This window comes from Python bivittatus, unplaced genomic scaffold, assembly GCF_059951505.1.
Source record: "Python bivittatus isolate LINGU-HERP-01145 unplaced genomic scaffold, Pbiv_v1 ctg000020_np1212, whole genome shotgun sequence".
NCBI lineage: Eukaryota > Metazoa > Chordata > Lepidosauria > Squamata > Pythonidae > Python > Python bivittatus.
The window spans coordinates 48994741-49021786 of NW_028277030.1; the positions used below are offsets into that span (position 1 = coordinate 48994741).

General features: G+C 36.8%; 1 protein-coding gene across 1 annotated transcript; it reads left to right on the forward strand.

Annotated features, from left to right (window-relative positions):
- The first annotated feature begins 2810 nt into the window (after positions 1-2810).
- SPACA1 (sperm acrosome associated 1) lies at positions 2811-26131 on the forward strand. The gene is made up of 7 exons (XM_007438025.3): positions 2811-3090; positions 3660-3716; positions 9544-9645; positions 10598-10704; positions 11926-12061; positions 22858-22978; positions 24367-26131. Exons 1-7 carry the CDS (start codon positions 2937-2939, stop codon positions 24581-24583), a joined length of 894 nt encoding a protein of 297 aa, XP_007438087.3. The 5' UTR covers positions 2811-2936; the 3' UTR covers positions 24584-26131.
- Positions 26132-27046: the final 915 nt, after the last annotated feature.

The window sequence follows — 27046 nt, forward strand, 5'->3', positions numbered from 1 at the left end:
AAAAAAAAAGCTTTTCTCCCACAGTACTTTTTCAGCAACCTAATTTAGGAGAAAAGGTGTTTTAGTTGTTGCTACTTTAGGCCAACTGGGACTTATAAAACTTGAACATCTGCTGGCAATTGTCTACAAATCTACCAGTAAATTTAGATCTAAATCAGACTTGAGATATTACAGTTTTATTATAAGAGGGCAGTCCAAGGTTAACAAATAATACACAATCCAAGCTGAGATTTGAATTTAAAGATTTCAGATTAGCAGAGCTCTTAAGCACTACTGTCCAATATGTCATCGTCAGTGAGACAGTGAATTTTGCTTTCCTTTGTGTGGGAGAAATTACTGGCAGGAAATTAAGTTAAAGAAATTAGTTTTGTTTTCTTTAGAGAGGTCTGGAATGTGGAAATATCTTCCACTAGAAAAAAGTTTCAAGTCTAGCTTTCTGTCAATGTTGTAGATTGTATACTTACAAACCTTATTACTGATTGACATTTAACAATCCCAAAAGAGCTTCATTTTTGTGACTATGGAAAGAGAGGGCAGATCTATGAGCATTAATTCTTGCTAATAGTGAAGTGCTATCCACAAAGAATTTTTAGAATTAAAATGATTCAAAAGAGCAAATTAAATGACAGAATAGGGATACCATAATGACCATCAACTGCATTGGATGGGCTGGGTTCTTCATGTTGCACAAGTAGCTTAAATTGTTTTGGCAAGAAAATTTACTAGGGACAGAAACCCACCATAGTTTCCTCTGCATATCCCTTCTAGTAGGTACTCATACAATCCTGTTTCAGTTCAATGGAATGGAAAGTTGCTTATTCCAACTTTGATCCAAGAAGAGAGTCAGTGTTAAACAAAAGTGGCCCTCTTCTTTTCAATGAGACAAAACTTCCAGAAGAGAATATTCCCAGGAATAAAGTTCACCCAGTTTCAGGTGCTGCAGAATTCAGATGTTTTAGAGCTAGGGCTCTTTAAACATGACCTTTTAAAAAAAGGGAATTGACTATAACCTCCTTCCTTTTGGACACAATTTAGATGGCACAGTTCTACAGTGGGAATAAATCCTACCAAGTTTTAGATAAATAAGTTGAGATATTTTCTGTAAAGAAAGACTTTAAAATCAGGGGAGGTTAAAAAAATTAACCTTCTCTAGTGGGTTAGGGTTGGATGGGAAAGAATAAATGAAGCTCACTCTATATTTATTATGCCAGAAAATTCTAGTCCTTGCATTGAAAACTCAGTGACTTGAAAACAGAATTGCTGGGAAGGGGATGTATGAAAACAATAAAGAATTTTATGAAATAAGCTATTCAGAGAGTACACAGTGGAGCTTTACTGCTGTCTAAATGGCATAGCTGAGAAGATAACTTCTGAAGCAAGTATTTTGATTTGGGGATAGTTCCTAAAATCTTGAAATGATTTTCTATGATCCAGTGCAGTGCAATTAGCAGTCAGCATCCATCTGTTTATGTTCTATTTGTTATAGGAGATGGTTCATTCAAAATAAAGATTGAAACCCTCATACAAATAAAATATATTAGTCACTTCGCATTTCTCCCCATTATACCTTTCTGTGGAAAAACTGAAACAATGTACAGTAACCCTTTTGGTAGATACCTCGCCTGGCATGCCTTTCTGCATGAACAGGCATCAAAGACCACTGATTCACAAAGCTTCTCAACTCTTTTAGGTTGTTTTGTAAAAATTGCAGCTTGCCTTGCGTAACTACAGATTCAGTCTTCTTCTGACCAGGATTTGAGATCTGACCACATTCATGGAACACCCTAATATTTGCCAGATAGCTGATTTATTATAATCTTGCTATGGCTTCAGCCTAAGCATTCAGAATAGCTAATATTAACTGAGCACAGAACTATTTTTGCCTATCTCCTGCTCTAAGGATATCTGAACATATAGCACTGTCAAAGGACAACATTCAGTTTCATTGGGTAAGCTCTTCATTCAAATATTATTGACAACATAAAATTAATAGCTGTAGCTGTGATGCAGACACCAGTCCATGTTATGGTACTGGTTGTAATGTAAAAGTTTAAAGAACCCTCACAAGAGCTATAATAGAGGTCCAGCTCAAAGACTGATTAGGTATTTAAAGCACAGGAAGGAGAAGCTGAGAGCAAGGTGCTAACCACTGCAACATGCTGATTTATTAAACAAAGCTTAAAGCTTAAGTTTGAAAAGTTCTTTGCAGCAACAGGAATCAAGCAATCTGTAACTCTTGAATAAAAGGCTGGGGCAAAAGAACCAATGGGGTATGAATTTACATTTGTCCAGAAAGCAGATCAGGGACAAACGACCCACGAAACAGACCTCAAAGGATGTTTTGGCGCAAGTGCAGGACACTGGGATGTGACAAACTGTCACTTTAAACCACACGAGGCCTTCTGGGATAGTTTAGAGACAACAGGTGTCTAACCATCCCAGCATATGAATATCCATGCAAGGGAGGATAAGAGATCTGGTGCATGAAAACACCAAATAGGTTAAAGAACGAATAGGATAAACAGGATGATGTCTGTTTAGGCACAATCCTGGCCGTTTTTAGAAAGCTCCGTCCAAGGAATTAAAACGTAAGAAACCTACGCTGATTCGGGCAGCTTCAACGTGGTTTTGCGCAGCGGAATAATGCGAATTTTTTTCTGTAGAGACTACAGTACTTATAAGGTCTCTGGGAATCATGGAAGCGGCAGAGGCGGGAGAAGACCCCTGGGGCAGAAAGGATGCTCGCGTCATTAGACCCGTCTTCCAACAAGGGGAGAGAGCCTCAAAAAAAAAAAATGTGCTATTTTTCTTCCCGCCGGGAGCCTCCCTTCGAATTCTGAGCAGGTCGCATTGTGACGCCTGAATGGTTGCCGCGAGCGCGGCTCCCACTCGGATCAGCTCCGCGCAGGCTCGGCGCAGTCAAGGCGCTGCAAAAAATGGGGTTCCGCAAGGCCGGAGGCGCGTGGACACTCGCCTTCTTACTGAGCTTGTTCCTGAACCTACTGGCCGAAGACCGCGAAATCGCCTTTAATGACACGTTGTCTCTAGAAGCAGCTTTAGCAGAGCCCATTGTGAAGCTCGTGGACTCGGGTGAGGGACTCGAGGCGGCGCAAAGGGAAAGCGCGGCTTATCAAGGCCAAACCTATCTGAGGTTGCCTGAAAAGGAAGGGAGGAGCCCAAAAAAAGCGGGCTGCTGAGGAGCACGTTTGCATCTTACTTTAGGAGGGGGACGGCTGGACCCTACGGAACACAGAACGGCTGGGAAAAAAAATCTGTGTATATATTAATATCTGGTCCTGTTGTGTTAACATTTGTTCTCATCATATCCTTAATCGTTTAAAAATACATGGCTGTATGGAATAAATGCAATGCTGGGTTCTTAAAATTAAATCACATGTAAGGATGTACATTCTATTTCTTAAAAGCAGTTTGATATTTAAAGAGGTAATATTTTGAAATTTAAATAATTAAAGAATATTCATGCTAGTTACGCTTGGGTAAATAAATTGAGGCAGAGTCCAGTTTTTTTCACATTATTCAGTGGATGGAGGAACTGTATCATTTCAAGTGAAATGCACTAGAGAAGAATTTAGGAGATACATTTTACTTTAATTAAACAGCCACATCTTATCAGCTTGTGGTAATTTATCCTTTTGCAGGTGAAAATTTGACAGAACCTAAGGAAGTAGAATTTGGAGAATGCACCGTTACATGTGGTAAGTAAAAAAGCAAATGGATAAGGCAATAATATAGTTTGGTGATATATATGTATTTGCATATATGTGTATAAACAACATGCTAACAATAGTTTTTTTATTGTTTTAAGTTGTACCTCCTTCCTTACCTCCTAGCGATTTTCAGTTATTAACTATAATTAACAAAAACAATCCAGTTGATTGTCATTACAAATTTAGGTTAGATCTGTTAATTTCACAGCCTGTAAGCTCCTTTTAAAAAGCCAGTTCCTTTCCTTTATTGGCTATGAGCTGCTTTCACCAAGTAACAATTTCCCTCTATTTGTGAACATCTGTGAGATGTTCAGAAGCTGAAAGACCTTCTGATGCATCATCTCACAGATGTATTCCCACAGATGTTTTCCCACTTACAATGTTGCCAGCTCTATTAGCACAAATCGCTTCTCTGCTGTAGCCTATTCAGCACTTCGTACAATTTATTAGTTGTGCTAAGGGTGGTTCAGGCCTCAGAAAGGAGTGGAGGGCGTTTAGAAGTAGAGCACCCATTGTCTTGTAACAGATGTCTGGTTTCATGCAGAGAAGAGCAAATAAGATAGGTGTTTGCAATTCTTCTAGTGAGTTTATTTCTCAGGTAGTTGATTAAAAGGAAAACCTGGCTTGTTTAGAAAATGTTGTTGGACTTCTGCAGTGATACAGGAAATATTAAGTCCCTTCCTCTATCCATGCAGCATTTCTTGTTAGTAAATGTTACTAATATTTAAGTCATTCTTATGTGTGTGTGTTTTAAAATTTTCAGTAGCTATAATAAAAGGATTACCAGCAGTAACTCTCTCTACAACTCATCCTCTATCATTAGTCTCCCCGCCCCCAGCCCAACCAATAATCTTTATCTGGGTCATGTTTTATTTAGGAGAGAATTGATTTTTTCTATGTTCCTAGCTTTATATTGCCTTTATATTGCCAGTAAAACTCCTTTTACTGCCTACATCCAGATGATTTTCCAGGATTTGGCTTAATTTTCTCTGCTGTATAATTAATTCCTGATTAATTTTCTACTTTGTGTTATAATTGTGGTTTATCTAACGTAGCTGTTTAAACAACAAATAAGAGAATATATTTGAATTGTTTTAATTCTTTAGTTAAAGGTTGGTTTACATTTAAATGATTTTTTGGCCTTTGGTCTGTCTTAATCTTTTTGGCAATGCTAATTGCTGTTTTTTCAGTTTAATTTATTATGTTAATTAAATTAATATGTTCTTAGTTTTCTTTAAGATTGGTAAAACTGTCAAATAGTTTTGCAAAGTGTGGGATATTGCTGTTTGACAAGTTCAAGTTTACTCTTAGCCATAGAAACTTAGCGGGTGACTTGGAGCCCATCCTTCATAGGTGGGGTGGGCCTGTGGTGGGACTAAATGAAGTGAGATTCCTCAGGAAGCTGTCTTGAGCTGTTAGAGCAGTGGTTCTTAAACCGGGGGTGATTACCCCAAGGGGGTACCTTGGGCATATCCTGGGGGTAAAAGAGCAGTTGGTACCTGCTTGTTTGTGAGTCAAGGATCCAGTTTGAGAGTGTGGCTGCTGAGTCACTTGTGTAAAACAACAGATTTTGGGGTTTTTTATCAGGGTAATTATATTACTTGAGACTGGGAAAATGGGTGGTTGGGTGAAACAGTTTAAGAATCACTGTGTTAGAGGGAAGGGAGGACATAAATCTACAAATAAATAAAATCATACTGCATTTCTCAAAATAGTTTAATTTCATGAATATGGAAATAAAAACATTCAGTGCCTAGAGAATAAAAGCAGAAAAAGTAGCCAACTTCAAGATTTATATGCATAAAGGGGTTTGAGATCTGAAATAAGTCTTTACAGATGTTTAAATTTTACTCATTTAGTGGTTTATATTTGTTTCCTTTATTCATGACACAAGTTCTGGTAAAAGAATTACCCATCTAGAAAACTTCTTCCTCTCTCTCAATCCAGCCTGCCACGTGGACTTGTTGTAGGGATAAAGTGATGAGAGACTATATATGCTGGGTGGGATTCCAGTGAAAAGGCATGATTAAAATGTGATAAGTAAGATTATTTCAAGCACGCACTCATGCCTGGACAATTCCCTGCAGTTTTCTTGGCAAGGTTTTTCAGAGGTGGTTTGCTATTGCCTCCTTCCTACGGCTGAAAGACAGTGACTGGCCCAAAGTCCCCCACATGGCTTTGTGCTTAAGGCAGGACTAGAACTCCCAGTCTCCTGGTTTCTAGCCTGGTGACTTAACCACTATGCCAAACAGGCTCTCAAGAGACTCTATAGTCAAATTAATATGTGGTGTCTTGGTATATAGTTCTGTATGCCAGGACTACCAAGTAAGTAACCTGGTATGTTTTTTTTTCCCCCTGTGTTTCTCCCCGTGTTGCAAAAGACCCTTGTCCCTTCCTAGAAATTGTCTTTTGTGGAAGAGCTTTCCCTGTTCTTTTCAAGTTGCTACCTATTTCCAGAAGTTCTTGCTATTTCATTTTCATCCACTTACAAACTATTTCTTCTCTCAATTTCTTCTCTCTCCTCTCATTGATCTTCAGGAATCAGTTGTGAAATACCTGGGTATGATCCAAAGGGTTCTGTTTAAAATCTATGTTCTCATTTGATTATATTTTCTTCAGCTGGCTTCTGAATGCTGCTATTTGCACTTAGAAATCATCCGGTCACTTGGCTAGTTTCCACAGGGCTTGTGTTTATTGTGGACAGATAGATACGTTATATGGTATGGGAGTGTAAAACCAGTAGCAAATACTTTGGTCGTTCTTTCTGGGCTAGGTGAATGAAAGTTACGTTTGTTTTTTTTTATCAGAATCCATGCATGTTCTGATGCAGTGGGGAGGAGAACAGAGGATGGGGCAGCAACATGGATAATAATTGATTGCATAGTTAGCAAGCACCCTGACAGCCTGATTACTGAAGTATATGGAATTTAGCAGTATGAATGTCAGAATAACCTTGAAAGTTATAGACATTGAATTATAATTTGGATGATGATAACACAAGAGCTAGGACTGGATACAAGAGTGAGCTGGTTGTCTAGAAAGGTCTTAGGAAGAGTGGTGCCATGAGAAGGACACTATATCTCTCCCACGCCCACCTATACTTTCTCAGGACTAGAAGAATTCTTTGTTATCTTCCTGGTATAACTACTGCTTTCCCCACCTATTTCCCCTACTATCTTTGTCATCATAAGTTTTTGTTACACTCTATGTGTATTAAAAATATTCCGCAGGCCTGCAAAACAAATAAAATATTTTCAATAAAAGTGTCGATTCTTAACCATTTACATTTCTAGTTTTTGCATTTTTGAGTTGAGCCATATTCAGCCATGTTGTAGAATCTTTATTTTGTGACAGTTTCAGTAAATGTTGCTGCTTCCCTCTGTCACCTGAAGTAATGTTTTATGACTTACATGTAATCCAAGAAATATTAAGTATCCATCAGGTTGTGTTCAATAGATTTAAAAATGCAAAATATTTTTATATCCCAAAATATCCCAAGTTATTTTTTGGTATTCCTAGGATATAATTCAGTATTCCAGTAACTTTTATTCTGTTTATTTCTAGGTCAACAAAATATTTCTTTAAAAAAAAACCCTACTGTTCAATAAACAAATGTCTCTATAATAGATGATAATCTATTCAATAGTTTACTGCAACTAAACATGATATTCTCTCCTCCCTCGCATTATATGTCATGAGCAGGGAATGCAGTGTTTGGCATAAAAGAGAGAGGGGGAAAAAAAGCAAAGTAACATAGCATTTGTGTTTAATATCTTTACATTTTTAAAAAATAACATGGCATTGCTAAGTGAAATATTGACAATTTAAATTTGGGACTCTTTATCTGATTTGAATTGCATATATGAATATCTCTTTGCTGTTGGCTGGAACCCTCTGCACATTCACTAGGAAATATGTGCTCTTGAATTCCTTGAGACTTATTCCTGAGTAAAGAAGATAGGTGAAAATAATCTAAAATGGTGTAATAAGCAGTAGTGGCTTGTGCCCAGTTGCATCAGATGCAGTGATGGCTGTAGGGTTACTCATTCGTTTGGACTGCTGGACTTTGCATAGCATGTTCATGGCCACATTTTAAAAGTAGGCTTGGTTTTGGGGGAGAGGTTGGGGTTTTTAAGAGGAAAAATTGGGCTGTTAAAATTCTGCAAGGTTTAAGGCACCAGTGCCTCTTGACCTTCTCCTCCCACACCAAATTTGGTCCTGTTTTGTTCAGATTTTGGAGAGTTATTGTGATGATATGTAAAGTCCCAACCCTCCTTATATAAATTATTTCCAGGATTCCATTGAGGTTGATAAGATAAAAATAGCTGTTGCTCCACTTACTAAAACTGTATTTTGTCAGATCAATAGAGAACATTTGGATATTCAGACTTTGCCCATTGGCCAGCTAGATGTGCCGAGTACCCTTGATTGGTTAGGAGTATTCCCCTTTACTCTCAAATTCCTTTCCTTTGCTCTTCTAATTTGGCTGAATGCAGGTAGAGATCCAAAAAGTTGCTCACTTGCCTATACTCTTAAGCATTCAGCAGTAGGAGTTTTTGTCCTTCTGCCTCACTTCTGCACTCTGAATATAAAATAGCAAAGTGGTGGATGTCATTATTATACTGTACTGTGGCCAACGGTGTGCTGGAGTTAATAATGGCTTGCCAATCGTTACATTTTCTGGAGTTTTGCAAGCTGGTTGAGAGCAGAGCTGAGCCACTATGGCTGGCACGGCAGTCAGCTGTTTGGCAGCTCATAGCACAGTGGTGGCAATGGAGCCATCAGTGTCAGTGAGGCCTGGAGGTGTTGATTGGGAAAAATGGGGGCAGGAGGGGAGAGCTGGTGATTGAACATTTACCAACATACCATTGACTCTGGCAATACTACTGTATTACACAAAATCAAACATGTCCATAAACATTTGATTAAAGTTAACCTCTTACTCTGGAGATTGTAAATTTGAATAGTTGATGGCAAAAGTTTTGCCCGTCTATGAAAACCACCATAAGTACAGATCATGCATTCCATTATTGCCATTATTTAAAATACCGAAGATGAACATATTAATTAAAAAACCCTATAAAATATATAACCTATTGAAAGGAACATTTTGAATCAAGTGCTTCTAATAGAAGTTCATGCTATTCCTGAGCACACCATATCTTATGGTGTAGTCTTGCAGTGAATGTGTTGGTTTTTTGGGGGGAGGGGATTAAAAATACAGTATATATGGATGCACATGTTACCAGTGAATAATACATATAACATTTATCTTACAAGAGTTGCTTAGAGGTTGAGATGAATGTGTCATCTGAAACACCCTTAACTTGCATCTCCTTCCTGGAACTCCTAGATCCCATAAGGTGTTCACTATTCTGATTTTCTGTTGGTATCAATAAATATTAAGAATGCTCGGTACCTGATTGGAATGAGCTCATCAGAGCAAAAATGCTTCAGGCACCAGATGGTGGATGCTTTGAAAGGCCAGGTTCATGAAGGCTGCAAGCTAATGTTGATATTTAAATTTAATTAACTTGTTTGTTTCAGTAGTGTATAAATTGAAAGTGCATATCAAATTCAACTAAAAAGAGAACATTTTTGCATTGTGAGATGATGGGGCACTATTTAGGAGATCGTCCTAAGCAACATTTTACGTATAAAAAGTTTTTTTTTTCCCCGAAGGCCTTTAGATTTTTCTGCACCTTTTATTTTAAATGATGGAATATCTAAAGAGAGGAAATTAAAATATGGGTTAGGGATCTATCTATCTATCTCACACATATACATACATTATTTTTAAAATTTTTGATCAAAGGTATTGGCATTCGAGAAGTTATATTAACCAATGGATGTCCTGGAGGTGAAACAAAGTGTATTGTTCGTGTTGAAGAATGCAGAGGACCAGCAGATTGTGGATGTAAGTCATGATGCAATGATAAATTCTAGTTAGCCTATAAGAATTTCGTGGCTCCCTTCCATAACAGCATGCATTCATTATGAGGTTATTTATTTACTCAAACTTATAGGTCACATAAATCACAGTCACAACTCTAGGCAGCTTACAATGTAAGGGTTAAGACTAAAACAGCATTCCAAAAGAAAAAAAAAAGTAATAACAAATGATAATAGAATTACTGAATGTCCACAGTGGGGAGAATAGCACAACTAGTTAACAAAAACAATGCAGAATACACATCAGGAAGCCAAATCATAAGCTATCCTCCTCTAGAACCTGCTGAAAAGGGCCATGTCTCCAACAAGCTCAACCTTGTATCAACTTCAGGGGGAATGGTGTTCCAGAGAGAAGGCACAGCTTCAGAAAAGCCCTTTCTCTGAGGTCCTACAACATGATAGGACCTGAAGTGAACCAAATCTGCCAGGTCTTACAGGATGGAAAGAAACAACCAGTGTGAAGCCCCAGAAGAGCTTTATAGATGACAAACAGCAACTTAAATTGCATCTGGATGTGGTGTCTGATGCTTTAGGTTGGAGATACTTTTAAACAATGTTAAAAATAAGCTCAGCTCCCTGCTATTTATAATTATTCTAATTTTAATTACAATTTCCAGAGCTTTAGGTGGTTGGAATAAAAAAAGGAGAGTACAACCTCGAGTTGAGCTCAATCTCTGGCGATTACATGGATGTGTCCATGCAATTCTCTTGTCAACAATATGGAAGTGGTTCACCATTGTCATCTCCTAGAACGCTTTTTTCAGTTCCTCAGTCTAGTCTACAGCTCTGGTGGTCTCCCCTCCACGTACTAATCAAGCTCAACCCTGCTTAGTTTCCAAGACTCATTAATATGCTACATAGTATAATATTTTACTTTATACTGGCATAAAGTGATTATTATAGTTGTGTTCTTGCAGGGGGCAAACCTATTTCTGAAAGTCTTGTTAGTGTGAAGATACCTTGTATATTTGTACCTCCAGAAAATCGGTTTCAATACGTTTGGAAAATGTTGATTCCAGACCAAGTAAGTAATTTTGTTTTATACTATATGTTTGTGTCTTGTGAATTTATTACATGATTTTGCAAATGATTTCCTATTTCCTACATACCATGTATGGTTGTCTTTAATTTAACAATTCAGTTAGGTAGTTCTAGAATTAATGCTTCTTTTACCTTAAACCTAAAATCAGAGAAAAGGATGTAACCTGAATGGCAAAATTCAAAAATAATATGAAATATATATTCAAAAGTCATTTAAAAAGTGATGGTTTCCTTTACTCCCTTCTGATCTAAATAAGACACTATCTCTACTGCTTGTATCATCCTTCATTATATTTCCCTGGGGAAAGAAACCTTTTTATTTGCAACAAATCTCTCACTAAATCCATCTCCAAGCTCAACCATGTTTTTTCCTCCATGCCAAGGCCAGAGAAATTCTGCCTTTTTAATATTTTATTTAGGGTTAAGCTGTTCAAAACAGAGACATTAGCAGAATATGGAAAGAAACTTAATGATAAACTATAAAGTAGCCATTGCTGTTAGCTAGATTTTTATAATAATTTGTCCCCTCATCTCCACTTTTCCTTATTTATTTAAATAATGGTTATAATTTTGATACTCAGTCTTTCCTTTAAATTCGTTTGTCTGGAATATATGGTGTAAAAGAGAATCAGTAAGAGTTATAAAATGATAGTTCATCCTGCACTGCATAGCCATTAACACCCTCTTAACCTTCTAGAACATGATTAAAACCTGGGTTTCTCTCCATATGTTAGGGCCAGGATGTGAGGGAAGCCCAATATAAGTGCTTTTGTTTTTATGGGATTGTTATGTGGTATCTCAATTATCTTTTCTTGCACTGGATTATTTTAATTTGTTACGGTTTTTTAATGTTGTTTTTGTATGGATAGTTTGCAACCCAGATTTATGTATTTAAGATAAATAACACATGGGTGAAGGATTTTTGACTCTCCACATGCTCCGAAACAATTCCCTGCAGCCTCTGCCACTGTGGCAAATTGTGAAGGGTGCTCGGTGTTGTAGTTTAGCAACATTTATAGGAGCATAAGATCCTCTTTTGTGAACTAAAAAGAAAATGTGGCTGGAGACTTCAAAACATTCTTATTTTGGATATTATAAGGGACCACTGGGGGAAAAGCTCCAAAATTGTCACACGATTTTGATGTAGTGAATTCCTAATTATGAAATAAACAAATCTTGTTTTTTATCACCCTTGAATTGATAGCAATCACTCATTATTCCTAATGATTCAGCTATTTTGGAAGTACACAGAGATACTCACCCCGTTGCATTTGAGTGTGATACCATAGAAAATGATGAATTGATTGCATCTGTAAAATATACGGTGTACACCACAGCTGGTAAGTTCATGAAATTCATAACTGTTTAATCAGTGCTTCTCTTAAATGAATATGAGAAGAACCACACATTTCTTAATTGGTTTATTTTTAATTAAATGTATAAGGTGCCCAAACTCTGGGCAGCATGCAATATAGAAGACTTAAAATAACAATCCACACAGTACAATAATCCAAAAGGATGTCTGGAGAAAACAACTATTATCTTATAGATCAGATAACCCATAAAGGGTACCCCATTGACTTTAGACAAAGGCTTGGGAAAAGAGCCAAGTCTTAAGGGATTATCTAAAAAATAGATCAGGGTGGGGTCCATACAGATCTGTGGGGACATCCAATTCCTATCAGGTGGCATTGCTTAATTGATGGGAACATGCCAAATTTGCTGAATAATATAGGGCATTTTTATATATGAGAGACTAGTTATATGAAATTATATTAAAATAGGAATTTCTGGATTGGATGGCACAAAAGAATTAGGATTTTCTGTGTTTCTTTGCTGCCATCTAGTGGTCATCTGGAGTTCTGTAGCCCAGATATGGTAGCCATAATTGAAATTAATGGAAAAATGCTTAACAGCAGTGCTTGATTGGTTATTCCCATTGAAAACAATATTTTTATGGCAGCAGCGCATGTTCTGCAATATATTTATGCGAAATTTAAGAAATCCTCAATTTGTTATTATACAATTTTAATCTAGATTTTATCTGCAGCATTTCAAAAGGCCAAGATCAGGCAGTTTAACAGAAGCAGCTGGTGCCACCTTGTTCAGTTCTCAGGCCCTTTATAATGATCTTGAGGTGCTACAGAGGAGAATTTTATTGATGCACTATCTGTAGCTGTTACCTTGAATTTTGCACCCAGAGTAGATAATAATTCCAAGGCTTCAAAAGAAACCTCCAGTCAACATGAAAAAAATGCCCCCTTCTTTTGAATAATGCTGTTCTCTTTTCTATTGTAGTTAAGACTTATTCATGTTGGTAGGCTAGGTAGTTTTCTCAGGAAAGCTCTTGAAAAACTGTCATGAAAAAAAAACATGGAAAGAATTTATATTATGTCTCTTTGTAAAGAAGACATGTATGTATAGACCACAATGAGAACACATCTAGAAGTAGGATAGTAAGTACAAAAGAATGCCTCTAAATATTGTATAGAAGAGGGCATTTTATTACTGTAATCTCCTACACCTCTATAAAAGCTTGAGAGTTTGATTTTGCTTTGCATTTACCCATCCTACTTATAATTGAAATTTGTAAAGTAAGAAACCACCTTGATAACAGTAAAATAGAACTCAAAAGAATAATGTTTGTTTCTGAGACACTATTTCATTTAATACATATGAGTGTGCTATTGCTTGCTTGATATATTTTCAGCTGTGTGATTTCACTGTGACTATGAAAATGGTATTGTATTGTTTTTAATATTGGGTAAATCCAATGTTATATTGAATTGACTTCTGCAGTAGGAATCTTGCTTCCCTTCCTTCTACACATACCCTAGGTATATTCTAAAGAATTGAGACATAAAATATAAAAACTTGTTCATTGAAATAATGTATCATGAATTCTCAAGTATATGTTGATGAAAAGTAGGAGAGGGAAACAAGGTTAAATTTGTCAGGCCCAGCCCAAGAACAACGATGAAACAGTTCAGTCGAGTACAGTTCCTTTATTTGCTTACACCTTATAGACAGAATCTTGCCAAACTAAATCTATACTACACCAACTAGTGGATATACCCTGTGAGATTCTAGGGAGCGGCTATCCTGAATCTCTTACTTTTCCCAAACTCCCCCTGCGGACTGTGTTGCCTTTTGCCCTGCTGGAATGTCGCCCCTCCTTCCTGGTAGCTTTGATCTCCCACAAAATTGAACATCTCTATATTTTTATCTGCCTTTTTTATTTGTGACTACTTAAAGAGGAAAAGGGATTTTTACCTTTTTCTTTTAAAAGTAATAAAGTTTGATTCTTTTTATACCTTGTGAGATGGCTCTCCCAAAATAGTGGGGACTGATTCTCTTGTCAGGAAGGTGGCACTGCAGAATTCATTTAATTTTTATCATCTTTTTTTCTCCTTTTACTTGCCAGTAAGGCACATAGTCTATGGACATCCTATCTCACATATGGAGGTTGGGGGGAGGACATCAGATAAAAGGATCTCCCTGGAAGATAGGCATGGCAGCAGCGATAACCAAGCTGTTAAACCAGAGGAGGCGGCAGAGTGTGGGTGTGTAGAGGCATTGGGTTTTGGCAGAGGAAGTTCATGTTTTCCCCCTGCAGCCTCACCACTGCCACTACATAGCTATTTGTACTAATAAGTTAACTCAGTAAGTCTGGATTATGTTTCTATTTTTGTGTAAATTGTGTGAATTGTAAGGAACAGTAGAGAGTATTACTATTTATCCAAAGGAAGACACCAAATTTAAGGCAGAGTTCTCAAAAAAGAAAGATTAAAAAGAAAAAAAGTTTTTAAACACATACAAAAACCTTTATACTGCTGAGCTTCCTTACCTTATCAAGGGAGATGCTAACTCTCAATAAGTATTAATATATATGGACTGACCACAAGAAATACTTCAAAATTATAAGGGCAAGATAAAAAAATTAAAATAATGTTAATGATTACTGATTATAATTATCTGTTGATTAAAGCACCTCATTTGTAAAATTGATTCTCACCTGCACAGTATATACAGTACATACACACTCAGCCTATTCTTTCTTATATAAACCACTCACATGTACTCACACGTACACACACTTAGGAAGATAAAGATTGCAGAAATCTGATTTCAGCTATCATAAACCTGTACACGCTTCTGTAGTAAGTCCCACTGGGTTCACTGGCTTTTCCAAGGGAGTATGCACAGACTGCTGTTATGCTGGGGATGGATTTGTTTAGCCAAGATGTTTCCCTGTAAGATGGAATGAAAAATAGGGAAGCAATCTTTCTTTGAAACTACAAAATGTTACGTGTGCAGACCATTATGCATGTTTTGGCTGGTCCATGTCTGGACTGAAACATGTATGCTCTGTCCAGGTATAGATCTAAATCATGTATGTTTAGTCTGTGCAAACATGTGTCTCTGGCAGAGGTATTTTAGGATGAGAAACAGGAAAAGGCATAGCCAGCAATGAAACCAGTGGGGGATAAGGGAAAGGAAGGCACTGGGATATTGCAGAGAGGAGGCGCAGATGAACCAGTTGGGTGTGACATAATCTGAAATCAAGTGCAGTAGTTAAGGGAAAGCATTGGTAGGATTCTGGGTTTTGGTTTATCTGAACAGTGGCCTGTGCAAAATGGTTCAAAAAGATTGCGGAGAGGAGGTGCAGATAGACCAGTTGGGTGTGACATATTTGAATTCAAGTGCAGTGGTTAAGGGAATGCATTGGCAGGATCAGTTGAGGACCATAATTTATGGAGAGAGTTTTCATGAATAAGGGAGGTCCCCATTGCAAACACTCATCCTCTACCTGTAGACAGCAATGAGAAGAGCAAAGGCAGTCACTCTACACTTCCCACCCAAGCATTTGCATCTTCTTCTGTTCTTGGCAATAGAGATGTATGATTAGCTTTTCCCTCTGTCCCTCGCAGGTAATTATTTGAGACAAAATGTTCATTTTTTTTCTGATAATTAAGATATACATATATGATCAGCTTTAAAGGGCATTTTTTTCTGAGCTTTTGGCTCTTCATGGATACTTGAGGATCTGAGGCATCTGGTGAGCTTTGTATACATATCACAATTTTTGATAGATTCCTGCAAGGCTATTATAATAATTTTGCAGCACTTATATCTCATGATATTGCAGTTGATTCATCCCCCACCAGCCAGCCTTATTGTCAAACAGTTGTAAACAGAACACAAAAAACAGTTACAAGATATTTTTAGTTTACAGTTTTCTCAAAGGATCCTGAGAACATTTTTTTTTAAATGAGTTGGTGGGGGAAGAAAAAAAATTCTTATTAACCAGCTCTCCCCCATCCTTTTATAGGTTCTGTTTTGCTGCTGTTAGCAGTAGTTTTCCTGCCATTAGAGCCCCAATTTAATGCCATCAGCTGGAAACTCAATTTGGACACAATTGCTCACCCTGTAAATAAAGCCGCCTCTTAGTATGAAGAAAGTAGCCATGCAGTTGTCTTTTATTTGCACACATTAAAAACTAGAGGTGAAAGCAAGAATAGAACCATGACATTCTTTGGATAGTTGGAATAATATAAACAATACATCCATTTTCTTGCTCGTAATGTGCAATTCAGAAGTTTTCATTATTGATTTGAGGGCAATAGGGAGCTCAGTGGAGGCAAGTGTGAATGGCACAGCAATTATTATGAGCAATTTTCCTTCAGTTTCCAGGTAGATGTAAGGGTAAGATTGGTATAGCCCAAAAGCACCCATAGGGAGCATTTTGGACAAGATTGGTTTTCTGTGTAGCAGTCTTTGGTTGTTTGCATTCATAATTAAAGTGACTTTAATTTCTAATAACGTACTGGCTCAGAAGCTGACAGATTTCAGACTTGCGAATTTGTTTTTGTTTTTATTAAACATGAGTTCCAGCAACTGGATTCTGATGCAAAACACAAACATTTATAATTACGGTCCAGGAAATTGCTTTGCATATCAGAATATACCAAAGGTATAGCCGCTCCTCATAAAAGTTCACTCCTAAGTACTCCACCTCCCTCCCAAAAATAAGGATAAAAAAATCATCATTATTGCTAATAAATGGGAATTTTTTAAAAAGTCTGTGCTGATACACCACAAATTACCTGAGATCCACCAGTAGATCCTGATCTACATGTTGCCCACCCCTACTCTATACTAACAGGTGGTGCTTATACCTAGTAGAAATAAACTAAAAATCCCTTCTATTTTTAACTCTTTTCCATCATCTCATTAATAAATGAGTTTGGTATATGGCCTTGTTCCTGTACTGCTGCTCTATTTCATACTCCAGCCTATTTTGGTTTGTAACTTGCTTTTGACAAAACCAGTGACATAAGGCAGTTTATTCATGTTTTCTGATAATAGTTCTGCGGGGGAGGTAGTGTGTGTAAGTGAAAGGGATGATTCTTCTTATCTTGCCATGTGAGGAGAGAGCCAGACGAGATCTAGAGTGTGTTCCTTGTTCTGCCACCCATGTGAGTGAGTGTGTTGGCAACAACGGGAGGAGGTGGAGGTGGCAGCTGGCCAGTTTTCAGAAATGGCAGCATCTCCCACATGAACATGGCACAGTTGGCTGTGCTGAAGCAATTCTGCACTCAGTTTTCATTAATTCAGTTCATTTCCTTTGCAGGCAAAGGCTGTTGCATTGCAATACTTTGCCCTGTAAAGCACATGTGGCACGTTAACCAAGTTGTCATTATCTGGAATGATCTAAAAGAGTTTCAGTGATAGTGATAATGCCTAAAGAACAGAGTATTCAGCAGTTCTGCGCTTTCTGCTGAGAAACAAAACATTTTCCTTTGCCTTCCACAGAGGGCAGCTGTCCCAGGTCATCATTTTCAAGGAAATCTTCTGTTTTTTCCCCCTCCTTTGGATTAATATCAACAGAGGATTCCTTTCCCTAGAGATGCAAGGTCCTCAAATCCTCAAAAGTTTTTTTTCCTACAGGAAAGGAACAATGTTGCTCCATATCACCCTGTACTGGGTATGTAAGACCCACATGACTTGAAACTGTGATTATCAAAGCAGTGCTGTAGCTGACCACAAAGTCAAGAGTTTGCACCACAGCAAAAGATAATACGAAAACTTAAAATCACGGAACCATGAAGGAGAAAGAGGACACAGTGTATTAACTAGCCCACCACTCTGCTCTGAAGGAGATCCATTTGAAATACCCCTGCTATCTTTGTTACTTGTCTACCATCAGGTGACAGTTTCTAAAATCTTTTTTGGAACTTTGTTGCACAGGCAGAGTATTTTGAGTAAAAACCAGTACAAGCCTCATGTGGTAAAGTCCACTAATAATACCTGAACTAATCATAGCTTGAAGCCTCTTCATTTTTTTGTTTGTTTGTTTGATAGGAACGATCAGGTCTATGCTGCTGCTGTAAGCTTTTAGATAAGATCTAGTTTGAGAAAGTTCTGATAGTCTTTAACATTTTCCATAACATCTTAAATAGGGAGTTTTTTGTTACATTGCATATACAAGTAAACATTGGATCTAAACAATTCTTAACTGGAATTCTTTTTAACTATACGTTCTGCAGGGGTGGATTTAGTAGTTTAGGGAGAAAATAGGAGTATTCAGGTCCTTTCTGCCCTTGTGGTAGCTTCTGACAAGTAGCAAAGGAGAGTTGCATTCTACTTATCTTACCCTGAAAATAATATTCTAGATATCTTTTCAAGCTATTATATTACTGGAACAGAGCAAAGATCGAACAAAAGCGACCCCTCTCTCCACTAGCAGCAAAATTGAAAATAATCCTGATTTGCTCATTTGCCTGGCTTGGCGGCAGCATTTCACTGACAGTGGCAGATCTCAGAAATCTTAAGTAGAATCATATTTGGTTAGTATTTTGATGGAAATCACTAGGAAAATTTATAGGCTATGAGCTAGACTGGGAAGTCAAAAAACCATTCGGGAAGGCACTTCTGTATTGTTGTAAGAAAACTATACAAACCACTCCATGAAGTCACCATGAATTGAGCTCAACTTGAAGAGGACTATCTTACCTTCTTGATTTATAATATGACTGATACTGTTTCCACATCTTTGAATCAAAGCCTGTCTTTCCCTATCACCCCAGCCTTTGAAGTCCCACCACCACCACTCCTTCAGGCCCCAGACTGACACTATGAAACCCTGAACTTGGTCTCCCAGATTCCTCTGTATCTACTGTATACATCAGAATAAACTAAAATACTGTTTGTACTTCCTGATTTTTTTTTTTTTGGCTTGGAGAATATTTGATTATAATGTTGTATATTTGATAAGTGTATATTAAAAAAAATTGACATAAACAATACTTCTTTGTTTAGTTCCAGAAATAATTTTTGCCTGTGCACACAGAGCCAGTTGTCCTTATGTTACATTTACAAATAAAACCCACCAATCTAATAGATTTCAGTATCAGACATAATAAACTATAATAGAGTCATACAAATTACAGTTATACTTACAGAAATGTATCATATATGATCCATTTGCCATAGAGGGATGTATGGAAAAAGCCATGGTGACATCTAGCTCCATGATAGCAAAAATTCACTAAAACCTACCACCTTTGTAACCACCTTATAATATATGAAGCAAATGGAACTTATGAGTAGAAGATGAGACTCCTTCTAATAATTAAATATATTTTAATTTTTATTTGATATTTTTAATACATAATGCTGGAAGTACTGATTAATCTGATGAATAAATTCAAATGGCTTAGTTTTCTACAAACTTCTTTGCCTCTAAAAAGAACATTCGGGTGATTTCTTGATTCCACCCTACCTCCCAAATTGTTTAAAAACTTCTGAATCAGAAGGATTGTGCCAGATCCTGTATCATTTAAAACAAAACTCATATTGAGTATAATGAACAGTTTTTCTACAATATAGGATCAAACCTATGATTATTAATGTCTGTCTATATATGTGTTGCCATCCCTGAATCCCTTCCTTTTTAAAGCAAAAACTAGGAATCAAATTTTCTATTTGCATTTTGCTTCTATTAGAAATGTTTATTACCAAGTCAGTGGCACTGCTGATTATCTCAAGAGAGAGATTCTGGCTTCTTACTGGTTTCTAAATAGCTACTAGATTATTTGAAGCCAGATGATTACACAGTCCTACTGTGCCATCTGAGAATTGTGTGGCTCTAGCAAGCATTGTGGCTATGGGTCTAGAGAGTGGGTATTCATAGACTAATGGGTAGAATTGTCATGATAAAGAGGAAACACCTTTTAGGCAATTACCAGTTGGATTAACATTCTTAGGGGGTAATATATAGGTTGAATCCATTGAATGAATGAATGAATGAATGAATGAATGAATGAATGAATGAATGAATGAATGGCTGAATGAAAGACTACACCTGTTATTTGAGCCAATGGAAGCTTCCCCCATCATGCTTCAGGAGAGCACTGAATCCAGCCTACAAGGGCAGAACTAACCCCTCTAGCTGTCTGCCCAAAGTAAGCTTTTGCAGTTATAATTTACATTTTAAAAGCCATCCATACAGCTGCTAATAATACGACTTATCCAATTTGAATCTGAGCTTTTATTCTCATACTTTATATGAAAAACTTCCTAATCTAATGTCCTCCATGTTAATTTGGAATTCAACTGCCAGAATTTCTAGCCAGGTGGGGATTTTTGAAATTCCAACACATTTTGATGTATTCAATGAGAAAGGTCCTAATTATATAAACATGCTAGACTTGTAGCATCTTATGTTGCCAACATTTTTTTTTGTTTTGTTTGGGGCATCTTTAATAGCTGCATTACAGGCCAAATCATGAAGCATTTTCAATCTGCAAAGGAGATAATAGCAATATGGTGACTTGCAGAGTTTCTGCTTAAATTAATGGGAATTAATTTGATTAATTAATGTGGTCTTCCTGTAGGTATTTGCAATATCACTCAAATAATAACATTCCATTATCTGTAACTGCCCTAAGATTTATTCAGCCAAAATTAAGATTAAAGAAATCAGATTTTTAACTGGCAAAGAGTCTTTTTAGGTAGTTTGACCAACTGCAGTTATTCTTTGTTCAATATTAGACTTACATAGAAAAGAATACAATAGTTCTGCTTCAGGGTTACAAAACATAGGTTGATCTTTGATGACAGTCCCCAGGAATGTGGCTAGTGCTGGCTGAAGAACAAGCAACAGGCTGAGAAGGAGAAACTTGAGAGAAGAATAAGTGAGAGACAAGGATGCATTTGCAGTAGGACAAAAATAGTACCTAACTTGGGGGGGGGGGCGTTCAAATGATATTTGTAACCCTGAAGAAGGACTGGAAGCCATAAGTTAGGAAAGCTTAGAATCTGGGGGTTGAGGGTCTAGGGGTGAACAGTGTAGATTGGTTAGTATTTGAGAGTTTCCAGTACTCATTGATCACGAACAACAGAAAGACACAGCAAGTGAGGTGATCTTTATTAAATTAATTAAACTAAGGGTAGTGAACCACTCTTGGCCCAAAGGCCAAACTCATTCTAGGCAAGTCTGTCTACGCTTGCAAAACATAGAGCCATAGCCTGGAGCAGGCAGGAATATCAACTGTAGGCATAACTGCTTCCCATGTGCTTTCCCAGCAAGCCTGCACGTATGCACTCATTCATAAAGCCTGATGACACACCATTCTCTCCCTTACACATTTGTTCCATTGACACACATATCTCATTGATTTAACACACTGTCTCATATATACACGTAAAAGAGATGGAGAGGATGAGTGTTCAAAATGGATTACAATGACTTCTGAAAATGAATCATTGTGCATTTTTTTAACCTTAATCATTATAAGGGGCAGAGGAAGCTCTCATCTGTAATCAGTTGCTGATTAGGGAAAAAAAGGTGCTTTAAGAGAGGGACAACACCTAGTTTTAAAACCAGTGGGTCAGTTAGTGAGCCCCCACAGACTTTATTTGATCCACTAGGCACAGCTTCTGCATACCTGAACTAAATTCGTATTTGAAATGTGAATAGCAAGCACTCTTATAATTCCTCTTCAAACATAACAGTACAAAGCACAAATAAAGGTTTTATATCCAGTCTAGACACAATTGGTTTTTAATGCTACTATAATTTCTTATTTTGAGTTTCAGGCGTGATCTTTGAGATGTTTGAGTAGAATCATTAAAATGTAGTGAAATTTGGTTAGAGGATAGGGGACTTTCAGTATTTTTTTAATGTCATCTAGTAATTCAGTCTTGTGGCAAGTCTGTGCTGCTAAGCTGTCATCGTGTATCACCAGCTTAAAATAACATCTCAAAAAATGCCATAAATAGAGATGTTCAGATAAAGACACCCAGTGTAGTAAAGCATACTTTAAAAAGAATAGATAATAATATGTGAAAATTTCCTTTGTTGTTATTTAGTTTTGTACTAAATCTAGTACAAGCTTGTGGGTACAGCACTTTCCACAGTTTTTCTTACTTTAGCTTTTTCCTTACTAGAATCATTCTTTATATTATAGAAAGAATGACTCCAATAGTAATGACTGTAAATTCAACTTTGCTTCAAATTTTGTTTGTTGTTTTGAACTGTTAGTATTTTATTTATTTAGCCCACCTGAACCTCACACTCATTAAAGTGTTCTATATAGCATTTCAAAGAGTTATTGTACTTTAAGCCAGCTTTTTAATGGAAATCTTACTGTAAGCAATTGTATCTATTTACTTCTCTAGCTTCCCACATGTTCTTTTAAATTATTTCTGTTGCTATACCCTTAATCTTATCAGGGTGATGCAGCTTTTTTTCCAACTGTGCACGCAGAACTATATAAAATATCTGAAGATCAGTTTTGCCTAAGATTGTGGTAAAGCTCTATCTTATTATTGACCTTCCTATTAAAAGATATTTCTTTGTACATCTTGTTGTATTAGAGAAACTGTACAACTTTAATTGAATTTCTTTTTTACTATGACATTTAGAACTGTTCAGTCAGTTTAAAGTAATCTAAGATAGTGTAGGTATGCAAAATCCTTTCTTTGCATTTTTCACTTTTCATAAGTATAAAATACTATCTAGCCCTTAAAGTGAGTGGAAAATTTGTTTCACCTAGTTTAATTTTCATGCAGTTTATTTTCACATTTTCATAACAGGCACCACAGCAATGAGAATTTTCTTTTTCTTTAGAATTGGAAACAAGGCGGTTGAAGAAGCCAGCTACGGATATTGTATTGGTGTTTGTCCTCATAACTGGAGTTATAGTTTGCGTTGGAGTTATCTTTGCAATAATCTTCATCACTCTTAATTGGTAGGTAGAGCACACCTAAATTTTAATTGCATTAGGTTTTGCACTTGAGTAACAACTAATGTTCACATTGCCCCTCCTCTCTCCAGAAGCAAAGCTGTATTCGGGATAGAGCTAGGATGATGTGTGAACTCCAGAAGGTATCTGCAGTATGTTCAAGTACGAAACAAAAACACTAGCACAGACTTGCTTCTCTGGCAATTAAGAGAGAGAACAAAATTTCTAACACTGCCAGATGCTTTTAATTGAGATGAAAAGTCTTGCACATGCGTACATATATACGAAGTCATGCATACACACATAAATGTGCACACAAACACACTTGTTCCTTCCTTAATTAATGATATACCTAGATGATACTCCAGAACTTCAAAACAGCTACTTCAAGTAACTTCATTGTAAGGGCAGCTTTCCTCAGTATGCAGATAGAGCTGGTGAAACCTGTAGTAGCATAGAAGAGGTTTCTCGAGAGAGATCCAGGAGAGGCATGACACTACTGAACTTTAAGGTGACTGTTGAAAAAGGAGAGGAAGTAGCTTGGCAGTGAGTTAGGAAGAGGAATGATAGGAGGAGAGGTGTGCCCACCATAGAAAATTCCATGGCAGAAAGCATACAGAAATGGGAGAAAATTAAAAGGAATCTCGCAAGGCAAATTAGCATATAAAGAGTGAAATGAAGGAGAGATTGAATATAAGGAAATTAAAGAAGAGAGAATTAGGTCAGAAATTCAAATATTAGAATTACATAGTGTGACATGAATAATAGCTGAAAAGCATTTTAATGTAACAAGGTTACATTAAATAATATATTTGCTGTATATCTAGATACCCCTGCAAAGATTGTTGGGTTGGGAGTTTGGGTTTGTTTGTTTTTAGTTAAATAGGAAAATCCGTGGCTCAGTAACTGAGCGTGCTTTTGAATGCCGTATGCGTCAGATTCAGTCCCTAGCATCTCCAGCTAGAATTGAGAAAGATTATGTAAAACATTTTCTTGGTTAAACATTTTGGGGGACTGAATGCTGTAAAATTAATTAAGTAACATATACATGGTCACGACTGGGTCGTCCCCCCTCCCCCCGCTGGTGATATGCTTATTTTAGAGCTTACACTGCTGTTTTTGTTTGTTCTCAATCTCAAAGTGGTAAAAATTGTGCTCTCAGTTTTTAACAATCATGGCTAGATGGCTTCTGAAGAGTGCAAAAAGAAGACTTGGGGCCCTATATTGCCTACATATTGTATAGGGTGATAGTGCTAAGCTAAAGAATTACAAGAAATGTACTTATAATATGGGAAGGGATCCCTTTTGCTAACTTTGTTAATATAGCTTATCTAAACTATCTAAAATTGGGTTACATTTGCTCTGTGATTTTTTGGGTGTGATTTTTATTATAGGGCTGCTGTGAAAACTTTCTGGCAGACAAAAGTTTGGAAAAATAAGGACGAATTAGGTTCAGTAAGAACATCATCGGGGCCAACAGCCACAACAGAAGCATCTCAGATGTCACAAATAGATAACAATGTACAGGAACAGGGTTCCTATCAGGAATGGAATGCAACACCAGGAGGAGAAGGGGAAGCGGAAGGGGAAGGAGACAAGCAAAATTATTAAAAGAGAGGAAAAAAACTATTTTAAATCAGAGATATTATATTAAAAAATGCACAAACTATTAAAGAGTACCACTTCTAAAAAGTGACTTTTGCTGCTTTGATGAACATTGCTTTGAAGCATTGAGATAATGTGTGAAACTGTAGGAACCAGATTTAAAAGTGGATTTCTGCTGTTACGAATAATGTGATTCACCAGAGACTTCTGCCCGTCTGGGTTCTTAAAAACCAAAAATGAAATATTTTAATAAGGAGTTACAAAACTTGCAATAAATACAATGGCACTCTGATTCTAAATATTTATTTTGTTGTATCTTTCTATGATGTATTCATGTTTTATAAAATTATGCTAGTAGATTTACTGATATATGTGACATTTTAAGGAATTTATGACTTGTATATGTGCATTTGGCCATATGCCAGGGCAGACCTTTGTTCCTGAATGGCATTGAATTCAGTGCACTATTCTGCAGTTACATTTAGCAATCTACATGAGGATCTTTTGCATGGCGTGACATGTTAACAATATTTTCATAGAGATGAAATGATGTAATCTCATGATAGCCTTATGTCTTGCCCAGTTATAAATACTACACTATAATAAACATGGAGGGAGGATTCACATACAATGTTAAACAATAATAAAAATTAACCATGGGTTGTTGAATAAGCCATTGTGCCATGGATCACACACAGTAAGCCAAAATGATCAGAACCATATCTTATGCAACACTCCTGCAACACACATTACAGTTTAATATAATGGAGTATTGTGGTTAGCACTCGATCATGTTCAAGTCCACAATCAGTTATGAAAATTTACTGAATGACTTTGGACTGTTCACCATCTCTCCATTCAACCTACCTCAGAGTTATAGGCATAAAATTAGAGGAAGGAGTATTGTGTTTAGTGTAGTGTGTTGAGATCCTGGAAGAAAAGCAGAATATAAGTATAAATAAATACATAAATTATAGAATCCAGATAATTTATTTTCTTTTGTCTAAATAATAGCTAAATTTGCATGTTTCTGATGTCAGGGTTAGACAAAGGGGTTAGAGTGTTAAAGTGAGAGGTATTAGATATTTAAGATCTTCACAATTATGGCTCCAGAAATAAAAAATTAAAACTACAAGGTTCATTATGAATAAGGTAGGACATCTTAAATATGCTATAGTAAGTAGCCATTACTGAATTTAAAAGTGCCTAGAATAGTTACGGTATTAATAACTCTGCTAAAAACTTTACAGACTTATGCTAAAGATATGGAAGTTTACTTAAAATTGATTATGATATTCACAAAGGTCTTCATTAAACATTTATTCAGTAAATAATTAAAAAGATGACAGTTCACTGAAGGAAGTAAACCTTATTTATTTTTCTTCAGACATTGATGCAAGCCTTCTAAATGCACCTCCTGTAATTCTTTAAAGAACTTATCAACTGTTTCTGTATATATATTTTGTTTTCTTTCTAAGAAACAAAATAAACATTACTGGACATAAAATTCTACATTTAAAAATGACATGTTGTTTCCCTAACCAGACTATGGCAACCAAATAAAAAGACATTTGTATCTATGAAATGGGCATGGTTTTATTGTGTCATTTAGTGAATGAATTAGAGCATCCTAAAATCTGAATGAGAGCCAATTTGGTGTAATGGTTAGAAGTGCAGGAATAGAAGCTGGGTGACTTTGGACTTGTCACTCCCTCTCAGCCCTAGGAAGAAGGCAGTAGCAAACCTCTTCTAAAAAAGTTGCCAAGAAAACTTCAGGGACTTGTCCATGTAGATGCCAAGAGTCCAGACTGATTCGAATGAACCAATATATATACAGGTAGTCCTCTGTTAATGACCACTTATTCAGTGACTGTTCAAACTTGCATCGGCACTGAATGAGTGGTACTTATGACCGGTCCTCAGAGTTCTGGCTGTCAGAGTGTCCCTGCAGTCACACGATTGTGATCCGGGCGCTCGGCACCCGGCTCGTGAATACGCCACAGTGTCCCATGGACACATGGTCACCATTTGCGACCACCTTTGCCAGCTTCCAAGAAGCAAAGTCAGCGGGGAAGCCAGCAGCAGGTTGCAAGTGGCAACCATGTGACATCCTCACTTAACAACAGTGATTAGCTTAACAGCAACTGGGGTACCAGAATTGCCATCACTAAGCAGTGCAGTCATGTGACATCATACTTTATTGCTTAGTGATGGCAATTGTGGTCCCAGTTACCATTGTTAACTGAAGACTACCTGTACAGAAAATAGAGATAAAAACATAGAACACAGTGGTAGCAATAGTGTCTGCCTTTTAAATTAAATCAAACATTTTGCTCAGGTTCAAACCTATTACTCCATGTAATGTTTGTTTAATGACAATGCAGTTATTTTTCATGAACCTGTCAAGGAAACTTCAGAATGAGCAACCTAAACAGCAAAAACATTTCATACAATTTGCCAGACAGCAAT